Here is a 22952-nt window from a genome sequence, read left to right as displayed (position 1 = left end):
ATAAAATATCTGATAATTTTTGTGACAAGGCAAGGTTAGTTGAAAAATGTTGTGTGCAACACCCCAAAATATCACATTTATGAATTAATAATTCATCATATAATACTTTTATACACGAATGTTTAAAATATAGGGTCAGTAAGATTTTTCAATGTTTTTGAGAAAAGGCTCTTATACTCACCAAGCCTGCAATTATTTGATTAAAACAGTAAAACAGTAACTACAGTAAAAACTGTAATATTGTGAAATATTAGAATTTAAAATGACTGTTTTCTGTTTCAATATATTTAAAAAAAACAATTATTTCTGTGATGGCAAATCATTTCAGCATCGTTACTCCAGTCTTCAGTATCACATGATCCTTCAGAAATCATAATAATACACTGATTTGCAGCTCAAGAAACATTTCCATTATCAATGTTGAAAACAGTTGTGCTGCTTAATAATTTTGTGGAAATGGCTAAATTTTTCTCAGAATTATTTGATAATTAGAAAGTTGAAAATATGCTTGCTGAATAAGAGTATTAATTTCTATAAAAAATAATTATTATTTAACTGACCCCAAACTTTTGAACAGTAGTGTATATTATTATGCATATTATTATGCATTATGCATCAAATATGGTCAAATATATCAAAACTTTTGCCGACCTGCCAAAGGAAGTCTTGCTGGCCTCTGGAGCAGGCTGTTGGCTGCTGGGATACGCCGAGCAGTGATGTGCACAGAGGTCACGTCCATCCATCAGCATCCTGATTGGGGTGGGGCTGTCGGCCATACCCTGCTGAGAGGCCAGGGCCAGAAGGTTGCACGAGGCTTGAGTTTTAGGGATTTTGAATGGAGCGCTCACCTAAATGAGAAGAAATGAGATTAGTAATGTCAAAAGCTCTTGATCTAGGCCAGAAAGACGGTTACCCGACAACTCCTGCAGCTTACCTTAGTGGGCGAGCCGATGATGGTGGGCAGCGGCGACTTTGTTAGCCAGTCAGAGGTGCGAGGGGAGGAGCCAAGGTGCTTGGTTGGGGAGGTGCCTAGGTTGCCGGGACGCCCGAGCTGAGGGGAGTGGCTGGTGGGGTAGGCGGATGAGGAGGGGTGCACTGGGTCAGACATCTGCTTGTGTAGCTTCTGCTTGTTCTGGTAGATGTCAGTCAGCGTGGGCGCACTCTGAAGACGAGTGCCCAGTAACTGAGAGGATGGCACAGGGGAACCTAAAACATAAAAAGTGTCCTTGTTTTTAAAAAAAATATTTAAAGTTGCAATGAATAAAATTAACAACAGATCTTTTCTTCCACATAGTGACATAAATCAATGAAGGGTGGGGTTATTTCCATCAGCTATTGGTTGAATTTTGAGATGTGGGCATTGCACTCAAAATTGAAGGCAGATGAACCTTTAGAGAAAGGGGCGGGGTTTAAGCAGACTAAATGATTGGAGAAGACCTGTATACATCACCAGAGAGAAGTCTGTTGCATTCACCAGAAGGTCCAGTTTTTAGGTTTCTCTTTAAGGTGCAAGGTATTTGTAATTGCACATTTAGGAGCTGAGTAATATTAATTAACAGCATGTACTTAAGGTTAGAGTTTGATTTAGGTTAGTTGCATGTGATTATGCATTATTTACTGTTATTATTATAGTAACTACATGCAACGTGTAACAAGGACGCTGTAAAACATTACCCATTTTTAAAAATGAAAAATAAACATGGATAAATTTAGCTTACAATGAGATATATAACATTCATTTCTGAAATAGATAGGGTGAATTTTCATTAGAACATTTTGCTGCCCTTGCTCATCAGATGCTACATGATTCAACCACTAGGTGACACTGCAGTGTATATATTTAAGATGTGCACCATAAGACTTCAATGAACTGAAAGAAGGTCAGTGAGTTTGTCTGCTGTTTAGACACGATCATTGAGTTCACAGTTTTGAAGGTCTATAGGTTTGAAGAGGTTTCACACAAAAGCTCACGTGTCGCACAGTTTGTTACTACAACATGCATTGTTCCTGATCGCTTGTTGAGTTCTCAGTCATAACGAGCAGCTGTCTCCATGGAGATTAGACAAACTCAGACATGCTGTGACCCACCGGGAGAAAGCCACTGTGGCTACTGCTTGTGGGACTGTTAATGGTGCCACTTTGAAGAGCAAACAGCAGTGCTGTGAGTTCTTTGGTGTCCATCTTTGACATGTAAACTCACCGCCTGAGGAGCTGCGACTGCGGGCCTCGTGGCTCTGGGGGTGTCCGCAGCAGCAGTGGCCAAGCTGCTCAGGAATAGTGCCCACTGGGGAACAATTACACACAAACAGACAGACACACATCAAATGGGCACGTCAGGACATGTCAGACTTTAAAAATACAGTTTCCCAGTAAACATAAAACAGGAATGATAGTGGCAACTCTTACCCAGTGGAGAGGGAGAGTAGGGCCTGGAACTGCCTGTAGAGAGACGTCGCCCAACAGTTTGGACCGTATCTGCAGGGCTTGGTGACCCAGACACCATTTTAGGGAAACCCATGGGGCTTGTGTTGGAGCGCCGCACTGTGCCTGACCTGAAGACATAAAAATAAAACATGGTAACACTTTAGGGTCCAATTCTCGCAATTAACTAGTTGCTTATTATCATGCATATTACTAGGACATTGGCTGTTTATTAGTATATTTATGCCTTATTCTGCTTGACTATATTCTACATCCCTTAATCCTTCCCAATACCTAAACTTAACAACTACCTAATTAACTATTAATAAGCAGTAATTAGGAGTTTATTAAGGCAAAAGTCGTACTTAATAGTTTGTTAATAGTGAGAATTGGATCTTAATCTAACGTGTGGCCAAAAACATCATACTGTACTAGTATTTGACAACCGTACAATTGTATTTCACTGAAACCTTTTCTTAGCACAAATTACTCTTTTCATAACCAACAATCATGCAATTATGTTAAACCAACTGGTCTCGATGTGATTTTATTGGATATATGTCAGTTTTCCTCAAGATCACACAGGTGTAGTTTATCACATTAACTATGAATTAAATTGATCAAAAGTGACAGTAGAGACAGAAGATTTCTATTTCAAATACATGCTGTTGAACTGTTGAAATTGAACTTTAAATCGTGGTTTCCACAAAAATATTAAGTTCCACAATATTGTTGATACTAATAACTGTTTCTTGAGCAGCATATCAGCATATTAAAATGTTTTCTTAAGGATCATGTGACACTAAAGACTAGAGTAATGATGCTTAAAAAAAATTCAGCTTTGCCATCACAGGAATAAATTACATTTATACATTTTTAAAATTGCAATAATATTTCAAAATATTACTGTTTTACTGTATTTTTTATTAATAAATGCAGCTTTGTTGAGCGTAATATACTTCTTTTACCAACCCCAAACATTTGAATGGTAAGAAATTCATACATTTTACTTTTTTAGGCCCGTGTATATGAAACACAATTTGCAGGACGTCCTGTCATCAGCATTGGGTAAGAGTTCCTCGCATTTTCTTTAACTTTAAAATGAGATTCTCAATATTCCTCCCTTCCTAAACAATTCATAAATGAGCTTAGTGACACAAAAAAAATCACTCATGTCAAAACTTGGTAAGCTCAAAAATGTTAAATAGTTCAGTGCACTGGCACCTGGAAGACAGTTATGACTCAAAGATCAGGTCTGAATGTGTGCCCGGGGCCACTTCACCATCACCGTGCCCGAGCTGACTAACAGGGTAGTATAATGTGAACCAGCCTGGCCCTGGGCACAAGGACAGCAAGGATGATGTGATGAGATTAATCACTTTTTGAGACGCAGGGCAGGTCAGAGTGAAGTAGTCTAAGCAGCTGCTGAGGTCTGGCGTGACTAATAGGGGACAAGCAACAGTCAAAATCTCCAGACTCTACTAAACACCTGCCTGAAGACCCTAAACCCATCTGTTCTCAAAGACCACTTAGAAAATTCTCAGCTATACAAGTGAGCAAGTTTAGGAAACAGATGCAAATTCGAGAGTGGCAAGAAATCTTTACATAGCATCATACAGTAAGTAGCAGAGTTAAACATTCCCATTGTTTGATGTCTTACCTGGGAGAGCCATAGAGTGTTGTGGTTGGGCTGCTGGAGAGGTTCTGTTTGATCCGCTGGTAGTTTCGTACCTGTGTGGGCACAGGTATTGGCGTGGTCTCGCTTCGTGGCGACACCATTGGGGTCTGTCCGGTGGATGGCTGGGGTGGCCTGAGAAACCCAGAAAACAAGGTTTCAATCCAGTCAGAATGCTTTTCCAAACCCATTTAGGCCATAAAACCTCGACAAAATCCTCAAGATCAAAGTCTCATTCAACATGCGATCGCTAAATGTAAAGTGCGAGACGTTTCCAACTTTGTCAAACGAGTTCAGCAAAAGCCGTTTCTGCTCAGAGGGCATGGCCGAACCACATGGGGCGGAGCTACAGTGTAAACACAAAGCCCTGACCAATCAGTAAGGAGGAGGGAGGAGTCGTGGGCGGTGCTTTTTAGGCAGTGACACGTGCTTGGTCCACCTACCCTCACCAGTCACAGACAAAGAAAACAAAACAGCTCGTTCTTATTTTATCAGGAACACAATGTTTTTTTTCACAGATGTCATGCCTGGGTCAAGTGCGCGCACCGTGCAAAGGTCTGATAAGAAGGAAGGGGAGCTAAAAGGGAGAAAGGAAGCTGCGCATTACTGTTTGAGCTCCAGCCTCCTGGATTATGAAATGAGTGAGGGAGGAGTGTGGGCTACACGTGAGCAGTTAACCAGACTGCACAACAACTGCACACAAAGAGAGTTTCTTTGTTTGACCCAGAGTCAGTTCAGCATGGCACAACAAACCAAACAGGACATAAATGATGAGGCTATATACGATAATATATCTATATATATTATATATGACACTACTGTTCAAATGTTTGAGGTCCGTAAGAAATTGAATACAGACAACATATTTACTTTTTAAATTGATCAAAAGTGACAGGAAAGACATTTATAATGTTATAAAAATGTCTATTTAAAAAAATAATGCTGTTCTTTTGAATTTTCTATTCATTAATAATCCTAAAAAAAAAAATCTATCACTGTTTCCACAAAACTATTAAGCAGCACAACTGTTTTCAACATTGATAATAGTGACAGCTTTGCCATCACAGGAATAAATACAAATTTTAAATATAATAAAACAGTTTTTTTTTTATTGTAACAATATTTCACAGTATTACTGTTTTTACTGTATTTTTGATCAAATAAATACAGCATAAAAGACTTCTCAATTAAATCTTTAAAAGCACAAATAATCGAATAACTGTTTTTTTTTTCGGGAACACTTTACAATAAGGTTTCATTAGTTAACATTAGTTAACTACTTTAGTTAACATGAACTAAGAATGAACTGCACTTATACAGTATTTGTAAATTTGACTAAATGTTAATTTCAACATTTACTAACATTATTAAAATCAAAAGTTGTATTTGTTAACATTAGTATATGCACTGTGAAGTAACATGAACAATGAACGACTGTATTTTTTTAAACTAACATTAACAAAGATTAATGAATACTGTAACAAATGTATTGTTCATTGTTAGTTCATGTTAAGGCATTAACTAATGTTAACTAATGAGACCTTATTGTAAAGTTTTACCCTTTTTATCTTTAGCAAATCTCAAAATGAACATTTTACACACTGTGCATTATAATGCCGTTGTGACTAAATTCAGCTGCAGCATTTAAGTTTTTAGTGTTTTATTTTTAATTTATTTAAACAAAATAGTGTGAATTTTAATATTTGCACTTTATTGGTTATCAGTTTTTATTTGGGTGCATCTCTAATATTTAAAAATAAAATAAAAATCATGAAATCAAATTCAATCGAGTGTGTCCAAACTTTTGGCAGTTAGTGTATAAGTGTGAAAAAGAATAAGCAGACAGAGAGGAGACAGTGAAGGTGGAGTATGCCTCGCTTGTACAAGAGAGGGAAACAGAAAAGCCACAGAGCAGAAGGAAGTGACTCGGAGAAGATGCACCGACTCTCACAACAGCAAAACAGCTTCTGTTTTACATGAGTAACAGACAAAAAATGAGCAGCATATGAATGTCAGATCCACTGCATAACTGCACAATAACAAGGGTCTAGTCACAAAACAGCCGATGCGATGGATGTTTATTTCTGCACCTCTGGACAAAAATAGAGGTCGGTTCACAAGTAAACGGTGTGGAAACTGTTTTAGATCACATGCAGATGGTAAGAAATGACAGCAGGGTGTCTATTCTTAGGGCAGGAGCACAAACACACACACACATTCACTCCCACAGGACTCATTCACCAGCCATGTGATTCACCTCTCAGCTTCCTCCTGCAATAACAACAGACACACCACCCAGAGTCACACAACTGTGAACTCGCCCTGGCTTTCACCTCCATGATTAAATAGTTTGGGAGTAGAAGGCACCAAAAATACCTCCAATGACATCAACGAAACAAACAGATCAGTGTGCTAATCCATAACTCCATATTTCCATGGTGCAAACAGCCAAAAAGGATTAAGATGATTTAACTATTGTTAATATTCCTGTCCGCATGTCGGACTTGACAGTGAACTGTGCATCTTTGGCCTATAAACCTTGTTTAACATTTGACGCAAGTAAACATGCATGTGTGAAAGCATTGTAATGCATTGTGAGTGAACCATATCAGTGATGTCACACTCACCCTCCACACAGAAGGAATTCACTGGACGGCCTGCGGCCCACTGCCCCCATTGGAAGGTCATCTAAGGAGAAGAGAAAGAAAGTCATGAGAACTACAAATACACACAGTCTCACAAACACCACCAAATCACAGCTTGTGAGAGCGCAATCAGCGCTGGAAGGCTTTCATAGCGCTGACTCAGCAGACGCCTCTCTATACTCTAAAACACACGCAATCAGCTCCAACAGCTGCTCAAATCTAGTGTGTGTGTGTGTGTGTGTGTGTGTGTGGTTCAGGTATAACATATGTTATGGGGACAAGATGCCCCCGCAAAGCTGGCAATTTCCAAAATCCTTGTCCTCGTGGAGACATTTTTTGATCCCCATGAGGAAAACAGCTTACAAATCACAATACAAATTTTTTGATATCAAACCTGATATCAAATATTTCTTCAATAATTTTATATTTTGTAAGATTTATTTTTAAAAAAAGAGGCTTATTTCAAGATTATTTATCTGAAAAGTTTTCTTAAAATATTCTTAAAATATTGTACTTAATATTAAAATATTAATATATTTACTAAACTGTTTTAAGATATTAATACTTGTTTTCAGAAAATATAACTGTTTTTCTTGTTTTCACCTTTAACCTCAAATTTAGCTAGATTTAGGATTCAAATTACATTTACAACAGTTTTAAAGTATATTGTTTTGCTTATAGAGGAATAATAAATCTTTAATTATATTATCTCCCATTAATGGACAATACAGTTGAAAAAATTTAATAAAAACCTTTTCGCCTCTCAAATAAATTGATCTTGTTTTAAGGATGTTTAGATTTTTTTTTTACAGAAAAAAAGAGACAAATGTACTGATTATTAAATGATTTTTGCAGTGTAAGCGTGTGACGTGTTTGGTGAAGTAATGTGACTCACAGGACTGCTCTCCGGAGAGATGTGGCACCAGCACAAAGTCGTCCGTGTCACAGGAGGAGTTCTTGCTGCTGGTGCTGCCGCCCGACTCTTTGGACAGCTGCAGGTAGTTGGGAGGGCCGAGAGGTGGAGAGGAAAGCACGTCCTCTGGGAGAGTCTGCATGTCTGGCAGGGACTGCAAAACAAAGGTGGAGGTAAACGCTGGATTACCTTGAGCTGAGTCAGTGCTATTAAACTTCTCAATGCCGCAATCATCTCATGCAACACCCTAGTTTAGGAACTGCTCATGTCTGTGACAGCGCATTCAGCACTGACAATGTAAGGTGCTTACCGGAGGAGACACGTAACGGCAGGAAGGAGAGCTGCCACACGTGCTGTCTGAGACCAAGCCAGAGCACGTTGGCACTGGCACAGGGGATGCTGGGTAAAAGAAAAAACTGGTTTAGTGTCCAGCCACACCTTATTCATTAAATTTGCTCATCAAATGTTCTTACTTACATTTTTTAATAGTTGATGTCGGTTCCAAGAAAGGATGACTGAAGAAAGTGTCTGCAGACAGACAAAAATGAGAATGAGGAAAGGGAAAAACAAGGTGGAAATCCTCCAACAATGCACTGAAACAACAGAAATACACTGACCAAAATCCATACGATCCTTCTGGTTCCTCTGGAGCAGCCCCAGCAGCAGATCTTCCAGTGGAGGAGACGTCTCTCTCGGGATGCTGTGAACAGGAAGCTTTAGTTATTCAGTAAATAGGGCCTAATGATTGGCCATATCGAGTAATAATAAAATATAATCAAAAATCTGTTTTAATTTTTCAGTGAATTTTGAGTAAAGAATATGTTAATGAGGAGTTTTGTCATTTCAGCAACTTTGTGTACATACACTACTGTTCACAAGTTTAGGGATAGTAAGATTGTTTTATGTTTTTGAAAAAAGTCTGTTGTTCTCACCCAGGCTGCATTTATTTGATAAAAAAAAACTGTAAAAACAGTAATATTATGAAATATTATTATAATTTAAAATAAATGTTTTCTATTTTGATACATTTCAAAATGTAATTTATTCCTGTGATGTAAAGCAGAATTTTCAGCAGCCATTATTTGAGTATTCAGTGTCACATGATCCTTCAGAAATCATTCTAAAGCTGTGTTCACACTGCCAGTGACTTTGTCGCTGCATGTCGCCAGTGGCTGGAGGTGGGGTCACTAGTGGCCGTTCCCACAACCGATTGCCTAGTAACGTTTATGAGTGACATTCACGGATGTTATTCCATGCGGTAGACACTGAATTCGTTTTCTTGGAGGGAAAAAACTAAATATAAATGTTATCAGTACATAAACTGCTTAATAATAAAGAAGAACAAGAAACAGCGAGTGCTCTTTGCCATCTCGGCGATTTATCTGCAGCGAAAGTGCAAGCGCCGGTCTATCTGGGTTTACGTGGGAGTCAGCACAGAGATATACAATACATTATAGGAAAGTTGCTGACCACTAAAATAACTTTTCCTCCATCACAACACTCCACTACAGGATCTAGTGACGGATCTTTTCCTCAATCACACCTGACTTCACTCCTACTGGTTGTCGCTCCTGAAAGTTGCTCTTCATTTGCATACAGTTCAACATACAGTTAGGTCCATATATATTTGGACCTAACTGTATCTCAACTTTGTCGCATTGCTAGACAAACCTACATTCTACATTCACTCATGTCGCCAGCTCTCCACTGAAATCATGTCGCTTTGTCGCTGCGTGTTGCTGGCAGTGTGAACTCAGCTTAAACATTTCTCATTATTATACATTTTTTAAACAGTTGTGCTGCTTAATATTTTGGGCATCTTGAGCATTATGACACATATGAGACACAACAAAAGAAAAAACAAAAATAGTCAGTGCTCTTACTTTGGCACCAAAGTCTTGTTCTTCTCATAGAACATCCTCAAGTCTTGGGGACTGTTAGCCTGGTCATGCAGTATATACACACATAAAACACCATTAAAACATCATCACAACAAAAAAAAAACAGCAAAGTCTTCAACTCAGATAATTAACTCCTAAATGATCTCAGTTTAGCTTCATTGTCATGAACGTCACCTGGAAAGGTGGCTTTCCCACGAGGCACTGGTAAATGACAGTCCCAATGCTCCACAGGTCAGCTTTGGCATCATAGTTCTGGGACATGATCACCTCTGGGGCCTGTGAAGAGAGGTGATGGATTACAAAGGATGAGAACATGATGCTGCCAAAGTCTCACACCGCTGATGTATTTCACAAATCTGAGACAGTGAGACAGAATTCAGTATGTGGCTACTGACCATGTACATTGGGGATCCACATAATGTGGCCGCCATCATGTTGCTCTGGAGATATCTTGCAAAACCAAAGTCAGCTGTTAAACAAAGAGAGCACCGGTGTTATTAATAGCAACATACTGCTGTCTGAGAGTCACGACTTATAACTTCTGCACAGACTGAGACAATGGAAACAAAGAACAGGCTGTGTGAGAGATCAGAGGGCAGAAAGAGTATGATGCTATTATATAGACTGTTGGGTACATACACAGTGGACTACAAACGTTTTGAGATATTTATTTCCAGGTTTAAGTTTAATTTTGAATATCTGATTTGTAATGTGGTCTCAGACATTTGAATTATACAGTAGATATAATAAGGTATATATAGTAATATTAGCAACAAATCGTTATGTAGAGTGTTACCAATCTTGATGCGTATGCCGCTGATGCTGGACTTCTTGCGTCCCGTGTAGGACAGCAGGATGTTCTGAGGTTTGAGGTCTCTGTGAATGATCCCCTTGCTGTTGAGGATGCGCATAGCTGCCGCAATCTGCTGTAGAAACACCCTCAGTGTGTCCTCTCGCAGAGTGCCCTTGGCTGGAAGAGCAAAGACATTGTACCGCTGAGAAACATGGCTATAAAATCCATTAAGACATTCTATAAAAACCTCATTTAACCAGATAGCCTTGCAGCTGATATAACCGCTTACACACATCATACGTTTCATTTGCTGAAATTGAAAATTGGCTTTATGTGTCAAGAAACTTTAGATTTACTAGTTTTGAAGAGCAAAATCTTTAAGGTGTGGTCACGTTTACCATTGTTCAGCAAATTTTAAGCAAAAAAAAGAAAAAAGAAAGTAATTTCAATAGGAGTCCATAAGATTGTGAAATTCCTGACGCAGATTTTGCATCGAGTTAACGTGGGTTGCAACTTCACTGTGTTGACCAACAGAAAGCTGCTTGGTTTGAAAGTGACTTCAATGTGAGCTTTGCTTCATAAATCGCTTGACTATTGACTACAGACAATGACAGACAAGGCTTAAGCCAAGTCCCAGACTAAAATGCATGTTTGAGCTGTTTTAACTGAAATCAACTTGCACTAATATATCTTTTATATATATATTTATCTATATTAATATATATTTGTCTCAAGATGCAAACCAGTAATGTTTTTTTTTTTTCTCTAAGGCACATTTATAAAAGCTACTTAAATGCCCTAATTGAACTAAAGCCTAATCCTGGCTTAATCTAAACCCTGTCTGTGAAACTGGGCCTGGAAGTTTTTTGCCCACTAAATTTCGAAAATGTTTTGCTAATGTGACCATTATGTCTGTTTTAAGCGATAAAACAGACAAATTGTTGTGAGTAATTCATATCAAAATAAATACTGTAGAACTGAGCATACCTAGAAAAATGTAGATTGACGATTGAAATGTCTATGATCTTTTAAGGTTTTATTCATTTCCATGATTTTTGGCCCAGGCCAACAGGCCACCCTAATTGTTGTTGAGCACTTTGGTGAGTGATGAAGTGAGAATTCATTTTGGATGAGCTATCCCTTTAAATAAGGATGTACACTGCACTGAGCTAATCCAAGACCATCAGAGTCATGTTCTCTAGGCCCCTGATTGGTGAGATTGTTAAAATCAGAAGCTGCTAAGGGATTTTACATGGAGCTTCAGGTCCCCTGTTAGAACAAAACTGGTGTAATCCACTGAGCTGTTAAGAGGATTCCCTTCACTCAATCTGCTCTGTAAACAAAGCAATTATGATCACAATGAACCTCGTACTGATCCCAAAACAGTATTTGGCATAGCTGTGAGGTTGTATAACTAAGAAACGGTTGCATAATTAAACAAGGGAGAAGGGTAAGAGGACAAGAGCATGGTTACACAAAGATAACAATCTGTCTGAACATAACAAGGTAACAGTCCAGCCAACATCACTCACACAAAGTAAATGGCACCAGAGTAATCTCTATTATGCCCTCTGCGTCACACACTCGGTGAAAACTTGGTTTATAGACCAATCAGATTCCTCTGACGGAACAAAGATTGCTCGTAAACATCAAACTGAAGTACACAGACTTCAGTTTATTCACAATGGGTATGTGATATGTGGAGAAACCTCTATGAGCTGTAAATTTATATGATAATGGAGGCAGCAGTGACTCTCTGAGAGTGTTGGTGGTAAGTGTGCTTTGAGATTGAGCCCTGGAGACAGACACTTCAACTCTAGCTCGCAGAGAAATACATCCTTGTTTAATGTGCAAAGAAACTTTAGAAACCCATTTATAGGTGGGCTTCCCTAAAATGTGCTTTAAAAACAATGCTCTTTTTATTTGAGCAGCCTGACCAAATGATGTGTTTACCTCACAAGCTGCTTACCTTGCAAATAGTCTGCCAGGTCTCCTCCATTGCAGTACTTGAAGAGGAAACAAAAAGAGATAATAAAACTCAACTTTGAAACCAATACTGAACAATAAAAAACTATGTCGAGGCTCGAGGACTGGATATTTCATGGGCTACAGGAGGAGGAAGGCTGCTTTAGTGACACACACATCAATGAATCTGATGAAGTGATGCAGAATTATGGGATGGTCAGCATGTATTGGTGGCCAGTAAATTTCCACATCATTGATGGCAGGAGAGAAATAGCCCTGAGCATACTGGGATAATACACTACAGTTAACATGACATAACATCTATAAAACTCTGACTGAACAATAGGACCTTTACTGAAGGATTTAAAAAAACAAAACAAAAAAAATATTACTTCTGGCTTGCAAGAAAGTTTTATATTCTACAGAATTAATCAAAAAGAGCAATTTTTTATGCTTTTAGTTTTGGTTAATTGAAGATACCTGTGAAGACCTCTAGTTTGAGCCAAATTCTAGCTGCAAACCCCCTCTCAGGTCACACAGACAGTTCCCAATAAATTATACTCAGAAAGCCAGCAGGTTGCATTATCAGAAGCTACATACATGACAAGGGTTGGACTGATATTACATGCTAAAGATAGTTAATTTTAAAGCTCTTGAAATTGTTTTTGAGGGCAGCTTTCCCTGAACAGATATTTTTAGTTTGGCCTCTTGATGTGTTTGTTTCTCCTTCAGAGACTGCAGTGTTGGGCAATACTAGAAAGAATAGCCATGAAACATTAGGCAGAGGCACACTGTGGCCTCATGACTAAAACAAGAGCATATAAAAGACAGAAACAACAAGAGAGAGGGAGAGACAGAGGGGAGAATACATGCTTTAGCCTCACCTCCATAACCAGGAATACCGAACTTGGTGTTTCCTGAAAGAAAGAAAAACAAGATTTTACTCAGAAACAGCCCATAACAGCAAACATTCATCATCGACACTGATTTGTTTGCACACAGGTCCATGTCCTCCAGCAACCACGTGGTTGTGGAAATACAGGCACGTGCGTAAGTGAAGACGACTCACGTTTCAAATCCTAGCATGCAAACATCCTGGTGCTGAAACCATTAGACACACTAGCCTCATAACAGCTATTAGGGCTACTGTGTCAATACTGAAGGAATTAGATGCGGAATGCTGGCCAAATAAAAAGCACAAGACCCTTTGGTTTTTTCCAAGAAAGCGGGCTGTTACAGTAATCAAGACAAGCCACCAATCTATAGAACTTCCTCCACAATCTGATCTGAAAGTTTTATGATTCCTGGTATTTTTCAGTGAATTGATGTTGGCAGCCCATTAATGCAGTTGTGATGGACTGGTCCATTAACAAGGAAAGTGCGGCCATTTTATGTGCTGCTCATAAGTGGTTGCCTGTGGAGAGTGTGTGTGGGGAGAGTTTGTAATAGCGGCCAACACTCCCATCTGCCCACATCACCTCTTGTTCCTCCTCACTATATATCATTACCTCACCTATTCAAGACGACTAAATATTCAACATCTTTGTGTGCTAATTTCCCTTATTTTTACATTAAGATTACCCTTCCCATCACGTAACACACACTTAAAAGTTAATCCTTAATACCTAGTGATGCACCAAAATTTCGGAAAACTAAAATATTTAGCTAAAAGAACTTTCGTTTTTTTTTTCAGGCCAGAATAGTTTTAAAGGACTGAAATCATTGACCAAAATAGTGACTTTTAATCAGTGCTTGTTCAATGATGTGTTTTGACTTCATCAATGTCTATTTTATGCACACAACATGGATAAGCTCCATCAATGATCAAAAATGAAGAGTAGCCATTTATAAAAAGGTGGCTCATTTTACTAGAACTGGTTTACTTCATCTCCTGAAAACTCAACACCCTGAATAGCATAATTAGTTCAGTTATCCAAATTTAATTACTGAAACTGTATTTTTGGTTTTTGGTCCGATTTTCAGTTCAATTAAAACTTTATTTTTGGTTTCAGTGATTTGGTAAAAAAAAAAATCCATTAAAAATAACACTAATAATTTAAATGTCACTTCAATAAACACAAAGAATTAACAAAGCAACAACACATTACACAGTGATGATGAGTACACAGGGCTTAAGTACACAGATAATACAATCAACAGAATAAGGAACAGGTGCAATTCCAATTAGAAACTATGGTAACAAACAATGAACTAAATCTCAGGCAAAGCAGGGACAGAAAATAAAACTAAACAGGGCATGATCATAACATTAATAATACTGCTAAATGTAATTAATGTAAATCTCAAAATGAAAATCCATTTTCATACTGTACATTATAATGTTTTGATGTCTGAATTCACTTGTAGCATTTAAATTGATTGATTTTAGTTTTTAGTGTTTAATTTTTAATTTAGTTGGACAAAATAGTATAGAATTTTTATTTAGAATTATATCCCTAGTCCATGTTATGCTGAAGAAAAAAAGTGTTTGTCTTCATAATCTTGATAAAAATGTATGAGCAGCTCATGGGCTCATGACTTGACAAGATTTGCATTCTGCAAGCAAGATACTTCCTCCTCTGTAATCTGATCCCAGACAAGCCCACCTCTCCAATTCTGCTGTAGATCTGCTTATGGGATCTGGGATCAATGCAGCCTAGGGGCTACAAGGGGCACAACCTCTGGTTGTCAGTCTGATTGCATATAGGGCTGATTTGAGCTGGATGTGGTGGGGGATAGGAAGGAGAAAGGAAATGGAACAGCTCCGGCTGGGTGGAGGGGTCGATCAACTCAAGGACGTCATTAACCATCACATTTCAGTAATTTCTTGAACTTGACCATCTGTGAGTTCATCTGAAGCCAACTGGCTCTGAGCATGATACACAAACACACAGGCCATTTGATGAGAGGCACAAGAGGAACCGCTGACCAAGTGCGGGCAGGAAAAGAAAAACAAACAGCTTTGGATCAAGAACTACATGTCCAAACACAAATGTCCCGCCCTGATCTTCTTCTGCCAATGTTTTCCTTACTTCTTGGCAAGAGATGATATTCCACTTGGAATCTTGCCTGACAATATGCATCATGATTTAAGCACAGTTGTTACATCATTTATATTTGTCATGTGAACAAGGATAAAAATAGGTAAGTTACCAAAGACTGGACTCTGGACAAACGGCTAGAATACCTGAAATGCCATCATTTTGAAACTTTCAGTACCTCAGAAGAACAATGTGCTGCTACTTAGCAAAATTCAGTGGGAAAGTAACATTAGTTACTGCATGTTTAGAGCAAGTTAGCATATTTGGCAGCTGGGCAGCATGCCTGGTTATAAATGGAAATTGAGAATAATGTGATATATCAGCACCATATTGGTAGTCAGCCAATATCAATAACAACAAACTAGAAATGCATTGGAATTTTGCAAACTGGAATATTCGGCTAACATATTCGTGCACACAACATGAATGAGCTACAACAGGTAAACATGTCATGCACAAACTTGACTCTGACCTAAAAGTATGCAAGAGTCGCAATATGTAAAATTTGTTCGGCTGAAATATCAAGAGCCATTTCATTGCCTAAGAACTTTATTATGACTGGTTTAATCACCTGAGAACACGACAGCATAAAAAGTTCAACTAACCAATTTAATCACCAAAATTTTAGTTTAAGTTTAAGTTTTCACCTAAAATAAAATGAGAATTTCTGTTTCAGTACAAAATTAATTTCGGTGAAACATTGCAGGCATCAAGAGTTGGCAAATTTTGACTGTAAAAGTTTGGTATCAGGTCAACCCTACAACAAAGCACCATTGACAAAAAAGCTAAACTAGAGCTAGGCTGCATTCTGATCATATCTCCAGAGCTAACATGAGCTTCAAAACATCAGAAAATACAGGCATGACATGAAGTCAAAAGGCAGCATGCTCCCGCCAGACAGAGAGAGCACTGCATCACAGCTAGAAGTGTTGGATTACAGCCAAAGCAGCGCTTTAAATTCTAGGAATATTTCAGAAACACCACATGTGCAACCAATTGCGAGAGATTGATGTGTTCTTCTTAGAAACTCAACCGGTTTCTAGTTATCTACATGATAAGGGAACACAACATTCTAGGGATGTAAGGTATACTCAAGGTGTCGTGAGTCTTAAAGACACAGACTGTCCTTTCAGATGAGATTGTTTCTAAAGAAATGTCCCTGGAGCTCTGATTGACACACTTGAGTATCGTTATCAGCAAGAACAGGTATTGAAGAACAACAGCACATCATTTAGCCTGAGGCAAGGCCTTGAACCTTCACAGTTGAGAGGTTAAGACAAAAATAAACATGCTTTCTTGTGTCTACATCCCACGAAGGGCTGGTAAATAAACATACAGCCTACACTTGGTGACATGTTGGTGGGCTGGTGGTAAGAAATGAGAAACAAACCTTTAAGGTGGACATTTATAGAACACTACTACACTGTAATGTGAACGAATAGATTTAGTGCTTAATGGCAAAGATGTATCATCCACCATAGTGAACACAATTTATTAGCTGAACACTTATTAGTTCCTGCAAGCAGCTCTCGAGGAAAACGTTAACAGTTTCCATATGTTCCCATGCTGTCTTTCTTTTCCAGCACCCACCACTCATTGCTGATAGTCTTCATTTGAATTCATTCCTCCCCTCCTTCTCAGAAAACTGAAGACAACAAGTCAATCCGTCCTCCACTGGGACACACTGTTCTCTAACAGGAAGTTCAAGTTCTGTTTTGATACATGTAGTTATAGCTTGTCTCATGCATACAAACCTGGCTCCTCCCACCCCGACTCAAAACCCCGCCCACTCCTCCCTCCAACTTCGTGATTCCAAGTTAGAATCCTTCCAGCCCTGAACAACACTTCTGTTTATTCAAGGGATTGTTTGAAGAATGTTTCAAAAATGTTGTCCATGCAAAAAAGTGAGTGGTGTCCAAAACAGCCCTAATAATTTTTTTAAATATCTTCTTTTGTGTTGTACAGAAAATATAAAGGCATACAGGTGTGGAACCTTATGAGGGTAGGACTGCAATTAGTTTAAAATGTTTTCAGTTTTTTTAGTTTTATGATAAAAAAAATAATAATAAAAAAAAATCCAGGTTTCCTGTGCTTGTTTGTAGGGCTGCACAATTTGGTCAGAATTCATATTTGATGACTATAAAATAATATTTATTAATTAATTAATTAATAATGTTATTATTAATTATGTTTTTATCATTATTATTATACAGTCATATTGACATATAATCAAAACAAATTGTGCAGCCCTACAATCAAGCAAATATTATTGTGATATTTCATAAAAAATGTATAATAATTGTATTTTAAAGTACAACTGTAAAATTACAATACTAATATTTATGGCTGTTTTAAATACTTTTTTAACATTAAACCATAAAGCTTTTATTTTGGCAAAAATCCGCAATGAGCCCTTAAAGCTTGTCTTTTGATGCCTGTCTATAAGCACTTTTAATTACAAGTTTGGGAAGATGATTTGGCGCATGTTGCATTCCCAAAAATACCTATACATTATAAGCGAGGTAAACTTATAGCGTGTGCAGAGATGATTTTGTCTGGACTGTGGAGCACCATTTACTGTGAACCGAGCCACTCTGAGACACTGAAAACACTGGATCATCAGCTCTTCAAAACACTGTGGTATTTTTTACTCTGCAAAATTCAATGCATATTTTAAATTGAATTAAAACGTAGACTTTGCAATTTGATAATCACACTAAGCCATATTGCTATTTTGCTTTTGTTTTGATTAATTGTGCAGCTCTACACGAGGGTGAGTTTTTGGGTGTTCTATCCCTTTAAAGGCGAAGCACAAGTACACTCATTCAGGCAGAAGAAAGAATCGCCACCCTGTTATTACAGCAGGTCTCCAGCCTCCCTCTGCCAGAGCAAGAACACCACTGAATAGCATTTGACTTGAGCTGCTCAGCTCTCACTGCAAGCCTGTAATTAAACAGCTATGGTGATATCTTCAGCTCCATCTGTACAGATCCCCATTGAGAAAAAGCTAAAAAACGCTCTAACATCTCTATGTGTATGTGTTCTAAGCAAGCACGCACGTGTGAACTGGCACTGACGTTGGCATTAATCACAAGCAGCCTTCATTCACACTTCTTCATCATGTGGGATGGGATCATTACCAGAGCTGCAGGTTTGGGCCGGAGTGCTACCGCGCTGCATATGCTCCATGTGGCGTAGTGGGATCTGAGGGCCACCTCTCTCACAGCACAGCTGAAATGTGAAAGGGCAAATGCTCCCTGTTGCTATGCTTTAACTAGACACCTCTGGCTGGGTACAAAAAAGTAAATCCTCCTAACATCTTTAATGACAGTGGATTGTAAACAGTCCAAGGTAGCGTAATTGGGCTTGGAAGGGAACGCCATTAGTATTCCCCAGGGCTCTGTGCTGCCATCAAGAGAAGTGTGGTGGATAAAGGTCACGTTCTTCTGTAGTGTGCGGCTCACGGTGCCTGCTGAGGTAAACGGCCATTTATTTCATTTGAGTAGCAATCAAGCAGGTATCCACTTGCTTTGTGTTTACAGTGCAATAAGTTAGTGAAAGTGACAGATCCGCAAAGTGATAGTGAGTTCATGAAATCGAGAAGAAGCAATGTATCACCTTCAAGCATCCAAACTAATTTTGCAAGCACCCAAGAAGACCATCACAAAGAAAAGTGTGACTGCCACTGGGGAACGAAGTACTTTAGTACAATTAGAAAAGTATAATTGCAGCTATTATACAACAAAGTTATGATAACATATGGTATTGAAACTGATTCTGTTTTCTTATTCACTGACTAGAAAGGTGCCAGACTTAAGCCTTAGGCTAGAAACCTACTCAATACTATTAGTGTTTAGGACGCATATAATTTATAATCTAATTACTATTCAAATGTCCTATCTGCAAAAGCCCATTTGAGTATTCAACATGATTTAGATATTTAGATATTCCTGGCAGAAAAAAACCCGGCTTAGCTATAGTGGGGGAGCAGGGGGGGATGACTTGAATCTTCCAGGATAAAATAAGATCAACTTCTACCTCCGTCAGACTGACCTCGTGATTTAGAAAACAAGAGTTAGCAGGAAGCAGATCTCAGCGTTGCACACATGTATTTATGGTCGTCTGACTGAATGAGCGACGCAGCATGCGAGTCTCCAGAAACAGCTGATGAACAGCTACAGTACGTCACAACTGACACCCACTTCTCCATTTCAGCGCAGAGAGGAAAAACACACCTCGGGCCAAGCGGGACAGATTTTGGTGCTAACTGTCACAGCCGAGTCAAAATGCTATAATTTCTCACACCAAAAAAAAAAGAAAGTTATTTGATGGAGATAAACAGTGTATCCTCAAGAACGATCTGCCTTAGAGAGATCAGAGATGAATGTTAACAGATTGTAGTGTACTCAGACCTTCTGCCCTTGGAGCAGAGACAGATAACACCAAAAATCACTCTTCTTCTCAAGTGTCTTCCTGGAGAAGACCAAAATGTTGCACCGTTCAGCACAAAAACTGATTCAGAAAAGCATGCTTAACTGAAGGATGAGGGGTCTAAGGGCCCCCATCAGCACTGCAGGTGTGTGTCGGGTGGGAGTGTTATATAAGCACAGGAAGACGCATGCTGCGTTGGAAGTGCAGGATATTTAACGACTCACTTCACTATACTGGGAAGCATTACATGTCAAAGGTGTGTAGGTGACTGAGTCAGAACAGCCTAATTAAACCTACAGCTTTTCCCAGTTTGATCCTGCCGTAGACATCAACATCCTTTCAGAACAGTGCCTGCTCTGTCAGCCGAGGGTTTGGACCAATGAAATGGTGTTTAAACAGCCCACACCATTCCAGAGAAGGCAAACCCTCCCCCTATATGATACCGCTGGTGGGATGCAGAAAGGAGGAAGGCAGGGTATTGATGGATGAATTAGCTTGCTAACAGAACTGGCTGACATTTTCACCATAGTATGCAGTATTCAGCCCCAAGGATGCTGAGAAATAATCTTATTTCCTGACATTATTCTCTAATGCACCCTGTAAGACACTTATAAAGGTCTGCACAGCGCACACAATGTATTTTTCGCATAAATAGCTATAGAATTACAATTAACGTCCTCTTTAATGACTTTATAGCATTGGAGAATAATGTGTGTGATGTTTTCAAAGAGGTCTCATGCAATGTACAGTGAGGCTTAGTCTAGGGTAGGTCATGTGACTTGTCATGTGAAGGGTGGTGTTATATAAGAACTGGGCCAGTCCCGTAGGCCCTCACAGCTCTTAGTGGATAGTAGAGCACTGACAGCTCTAGGCAAATCTGCTCAGAATTAGTGAGGGCAGAGCATTCAGAGATTATAGTAATAAATGAGTAAAAAGCCATTACCTGGACATCATAGAGTGCCACAATGTTCTCATGCTGGAGTTCCTATAAACAAAAAATAAACAGTCTATAATTAACAGAGTATAATAATAAACATAAATAAATATAATAATATAAGACAAATACATTTTATATTATTTAAAATAATACAGAAAAATTATACTTGCACAAAATAATATACACTGGCATTCAAATTTTGAGTTTGGTAAGATTTTTAAAATGTTTTTGAAATAGGTCTCTTATGCTCACCAAGGCTGCATTTATGTGCTTAAAAATACAGTAAACACAAAAATTGTTTACAATTTAAAAAAAAAATGTTTTAAATTTTTAATATATTTTAAATTGTGATGTCTGTGATGACAAAGCTGAATTTTCAGCATCATTACTTCAGTCTTCAGTGTCACACAATCCTTTAGAAATCATTCTAATATCAATGTTGAAAACAGTTGTGCTGCATAACATTTTAAGTGAACCGTGATACATTTTTTTCAGGATTCGTGATGAATAGAAAGTTCAAAAGACCAGGATTTATTAGAAACAAAAATCTTTTGTAACATTCTAAATGTCTTTACTGTCACTTTTGATCAATTTAATGTGTCCTCGCTGAATTGAAGTATTCATTTCTTTCAAAACACACACACACACACACACACACACACACACACAAAACACAACAACTCACCTTTAAAATTTTAATTTCTTTTCCAAGCAGAATCTGGGATTTGGAGAGATTCTTTTTGTTAATACTCTTGATTGCGACCTCCCAATCAGTCTTCTGCAAATATAACACAGAGAGAGCATTTGTGGGATGGCGGAGAGGGGTTACATGTGCCAAATTACATTTATATGAATCTTACAAAACATTTACTTTTTAATTTTTGAGTGTTAGAGTTCTGAATGTTCAACTGTTTATTCCTGTAAGTGGGAGTCTTTTGTTGAGGACACAAACATTTGCTTCAAAAGGCCATTCTTTTCAGCATGCTGCATCTATTTCATCTATTGCATTAATTGGGATTTTAGCCTTTGGGAGAGGCACTTGTGCAAGGTGGGACTCCATAGGGCCGCACACCAGCTTAAAGAAACTGTGTCCCCAACGCAGAGTGGAAATCCATGAATAGAACGATGCTTTTCATGTAAATGTAGGTTAATAAGAGATGTTCCTGTGGCACACTGTGCCATAGCAAAGTGCTGGCAGCACGCAAGAGTGGTTGCGTTCATCCGGCCTCACTGAAAACCGGCTCAGCCAAGCGTGGAAAAGGCATCCCCGAGAAAACCCTGTTGGCTTTTATATTGACCCCATTTACTAGATGAGCATTCAAAAGGAATGAAGAGACTTCCATGCTCAAGATTTACTGAAAAAACAACAGAAATGTCCTATATATACAGCTATTTTATGTCTATGTCAGTCTGCATGTTTGACATCATCTTCAAGCAAGAATGCATCAATCAGTGATCATAAGCATGTGTGATGATGAACACCTTAATATGTTCGTAGGATGAAAATAAAACTGTCTCACTGGTTGAATCGAGTCAGCTGCTTTGGATGAGGCAGGTGATCATAAATATGTATTGAATTACACCTGCTATATATAGCTGATGTAGTACTACATGCTGTGCTGTGCATACACTGAGCATTTCCACACACACAAACATATATGCAGAGATAGCTCTTATAATGATGCACAATAAATCAATATCAGCATTTGATCTGATAAGACCAGGGTTCAACAAAACTGAACAGTTAGCCTAACCATTTTTTCAACTGTACATTTAAGGTTTTGATTCCTGGTTTTCATTCTAGAGAGATTGAAATGCTTTTAAAGTGGCAGGAAATGGAAATTCATCTATTTTCTAAATGCATGCTATTGATTGTGAATTCATCCGTGCATATGTTACAATAAAAAATTTAAAAAGTAATAAATATTTAATCAAAATGTCATAACTAGATCTTCTAGTGAAACAACAGACTTCTCTCTGGTGATGTATGCCAGACTTGTCCAATCATTAAGTCCCCTTAAACCCGCTCTTTTCTTACAATCAATAGCAAGTTTGCATTCAGATTTGCCTTTCATCCAATCAACAACCGGTGGATTGAACCAAGTCCCCACTCTACATATTTTCTTTTTCAATAATCCGTTGCACTCGGATGTACATCACAATACATCGAAAATATCTGTCGCTATTTCTGTTACATCGTAACAAAAAAATGCAACATCATATCGCTTAT

The 22952-nt window shown here is 38.4% G+C and overlaps 1 protein-coding gene across 2 annotated transcripts in view; it reads right to left on the bottom strand.

The window, feature by feature from the left end:
• Positions 1 to 22952, bottom strand: part of ulk2 (unc-51 like autophagy activating kinase 2) — a 35336-nt gene that overhangs the window by 8809 nt on the left and 3575 nt on the right. For both annotated transcript variants that reach the window (XM_082178857.1, XM_082178858.1), the window contains exons 2-19: positions 21408 to 21500; positions 20729 to 20770; positions 13198 to 13230; positions 12318 to 12354; positions 10352 to 10525; positions 9951 to 10024; positions 9730 to 9831; positions 9538 to 9596; positions 8272 to 8354; positions 8132 to 8182; positions 7965 to 8053; positions 7637 to 7808; positions 6724 to 6784; positions 4082 to 4231; positions 2407 to 2552; positions 2201 to 2284; positions 935 to 1206; positions 652 to 848 (exon numbers count right to left, since the gene is read on the bottom strand). In XM_082178857.1, coding sequence (XP_082034983.1) covers positions 652 to 848; positions 935 to 1206; positions 2201 to 2284; positions 2407 to 2552; positions 4082 to 4231; positions 6724 to 6784; positions 7637 to 7808; positions 7965 to 8053; positions 8132 to 8182; positions 8272 to 8354; positions 9538 to 9596; positions 9730 to 9831; positions 9951 to 10024; positions 10352 to 10525; positions 12318 to 12354; positions 13198 to 13230; positions 20729 to 20770; positions 21408 to 21500 — 1919 coding nt within the window. The remainder of the gene's footprint in view (positions 1 to 651; positions 849 to 934; positions 1207 to 2200; positions 2285 to 2406; positions 2553 to 4081; positions 4232 to 6723; positions 6785 to 7636; positions 7809 to 7964; positions 8054 to 8131; positions 8183 to 8271; positions 8355 to 9537; positions 9597 to 9729; positions 9832 to 9950; positions 10025 to 10351; positions 10526 to 12317; positions 12355 to 13197; positions 13231 to 20728; positions 20771 to 21407; positions 21501 to 22952) is intronic.

This window comes from Leuciscus leuciscus (genome assembly GCF_965113295.1).
Source record: "Leuciscus leuciscus genome assembly, chromosome: 9".
NCBI lineage: Eukaryota > Metazoa > Chordata > Actinopteri > Cypriniformes > Leuciscidae > Leuciscus > Leuciscus leuciscus.
Note: the sequence above shows the minus strand (reverse complement) of the source record. Positions and strands in the feature narration are given on the sequence as shown.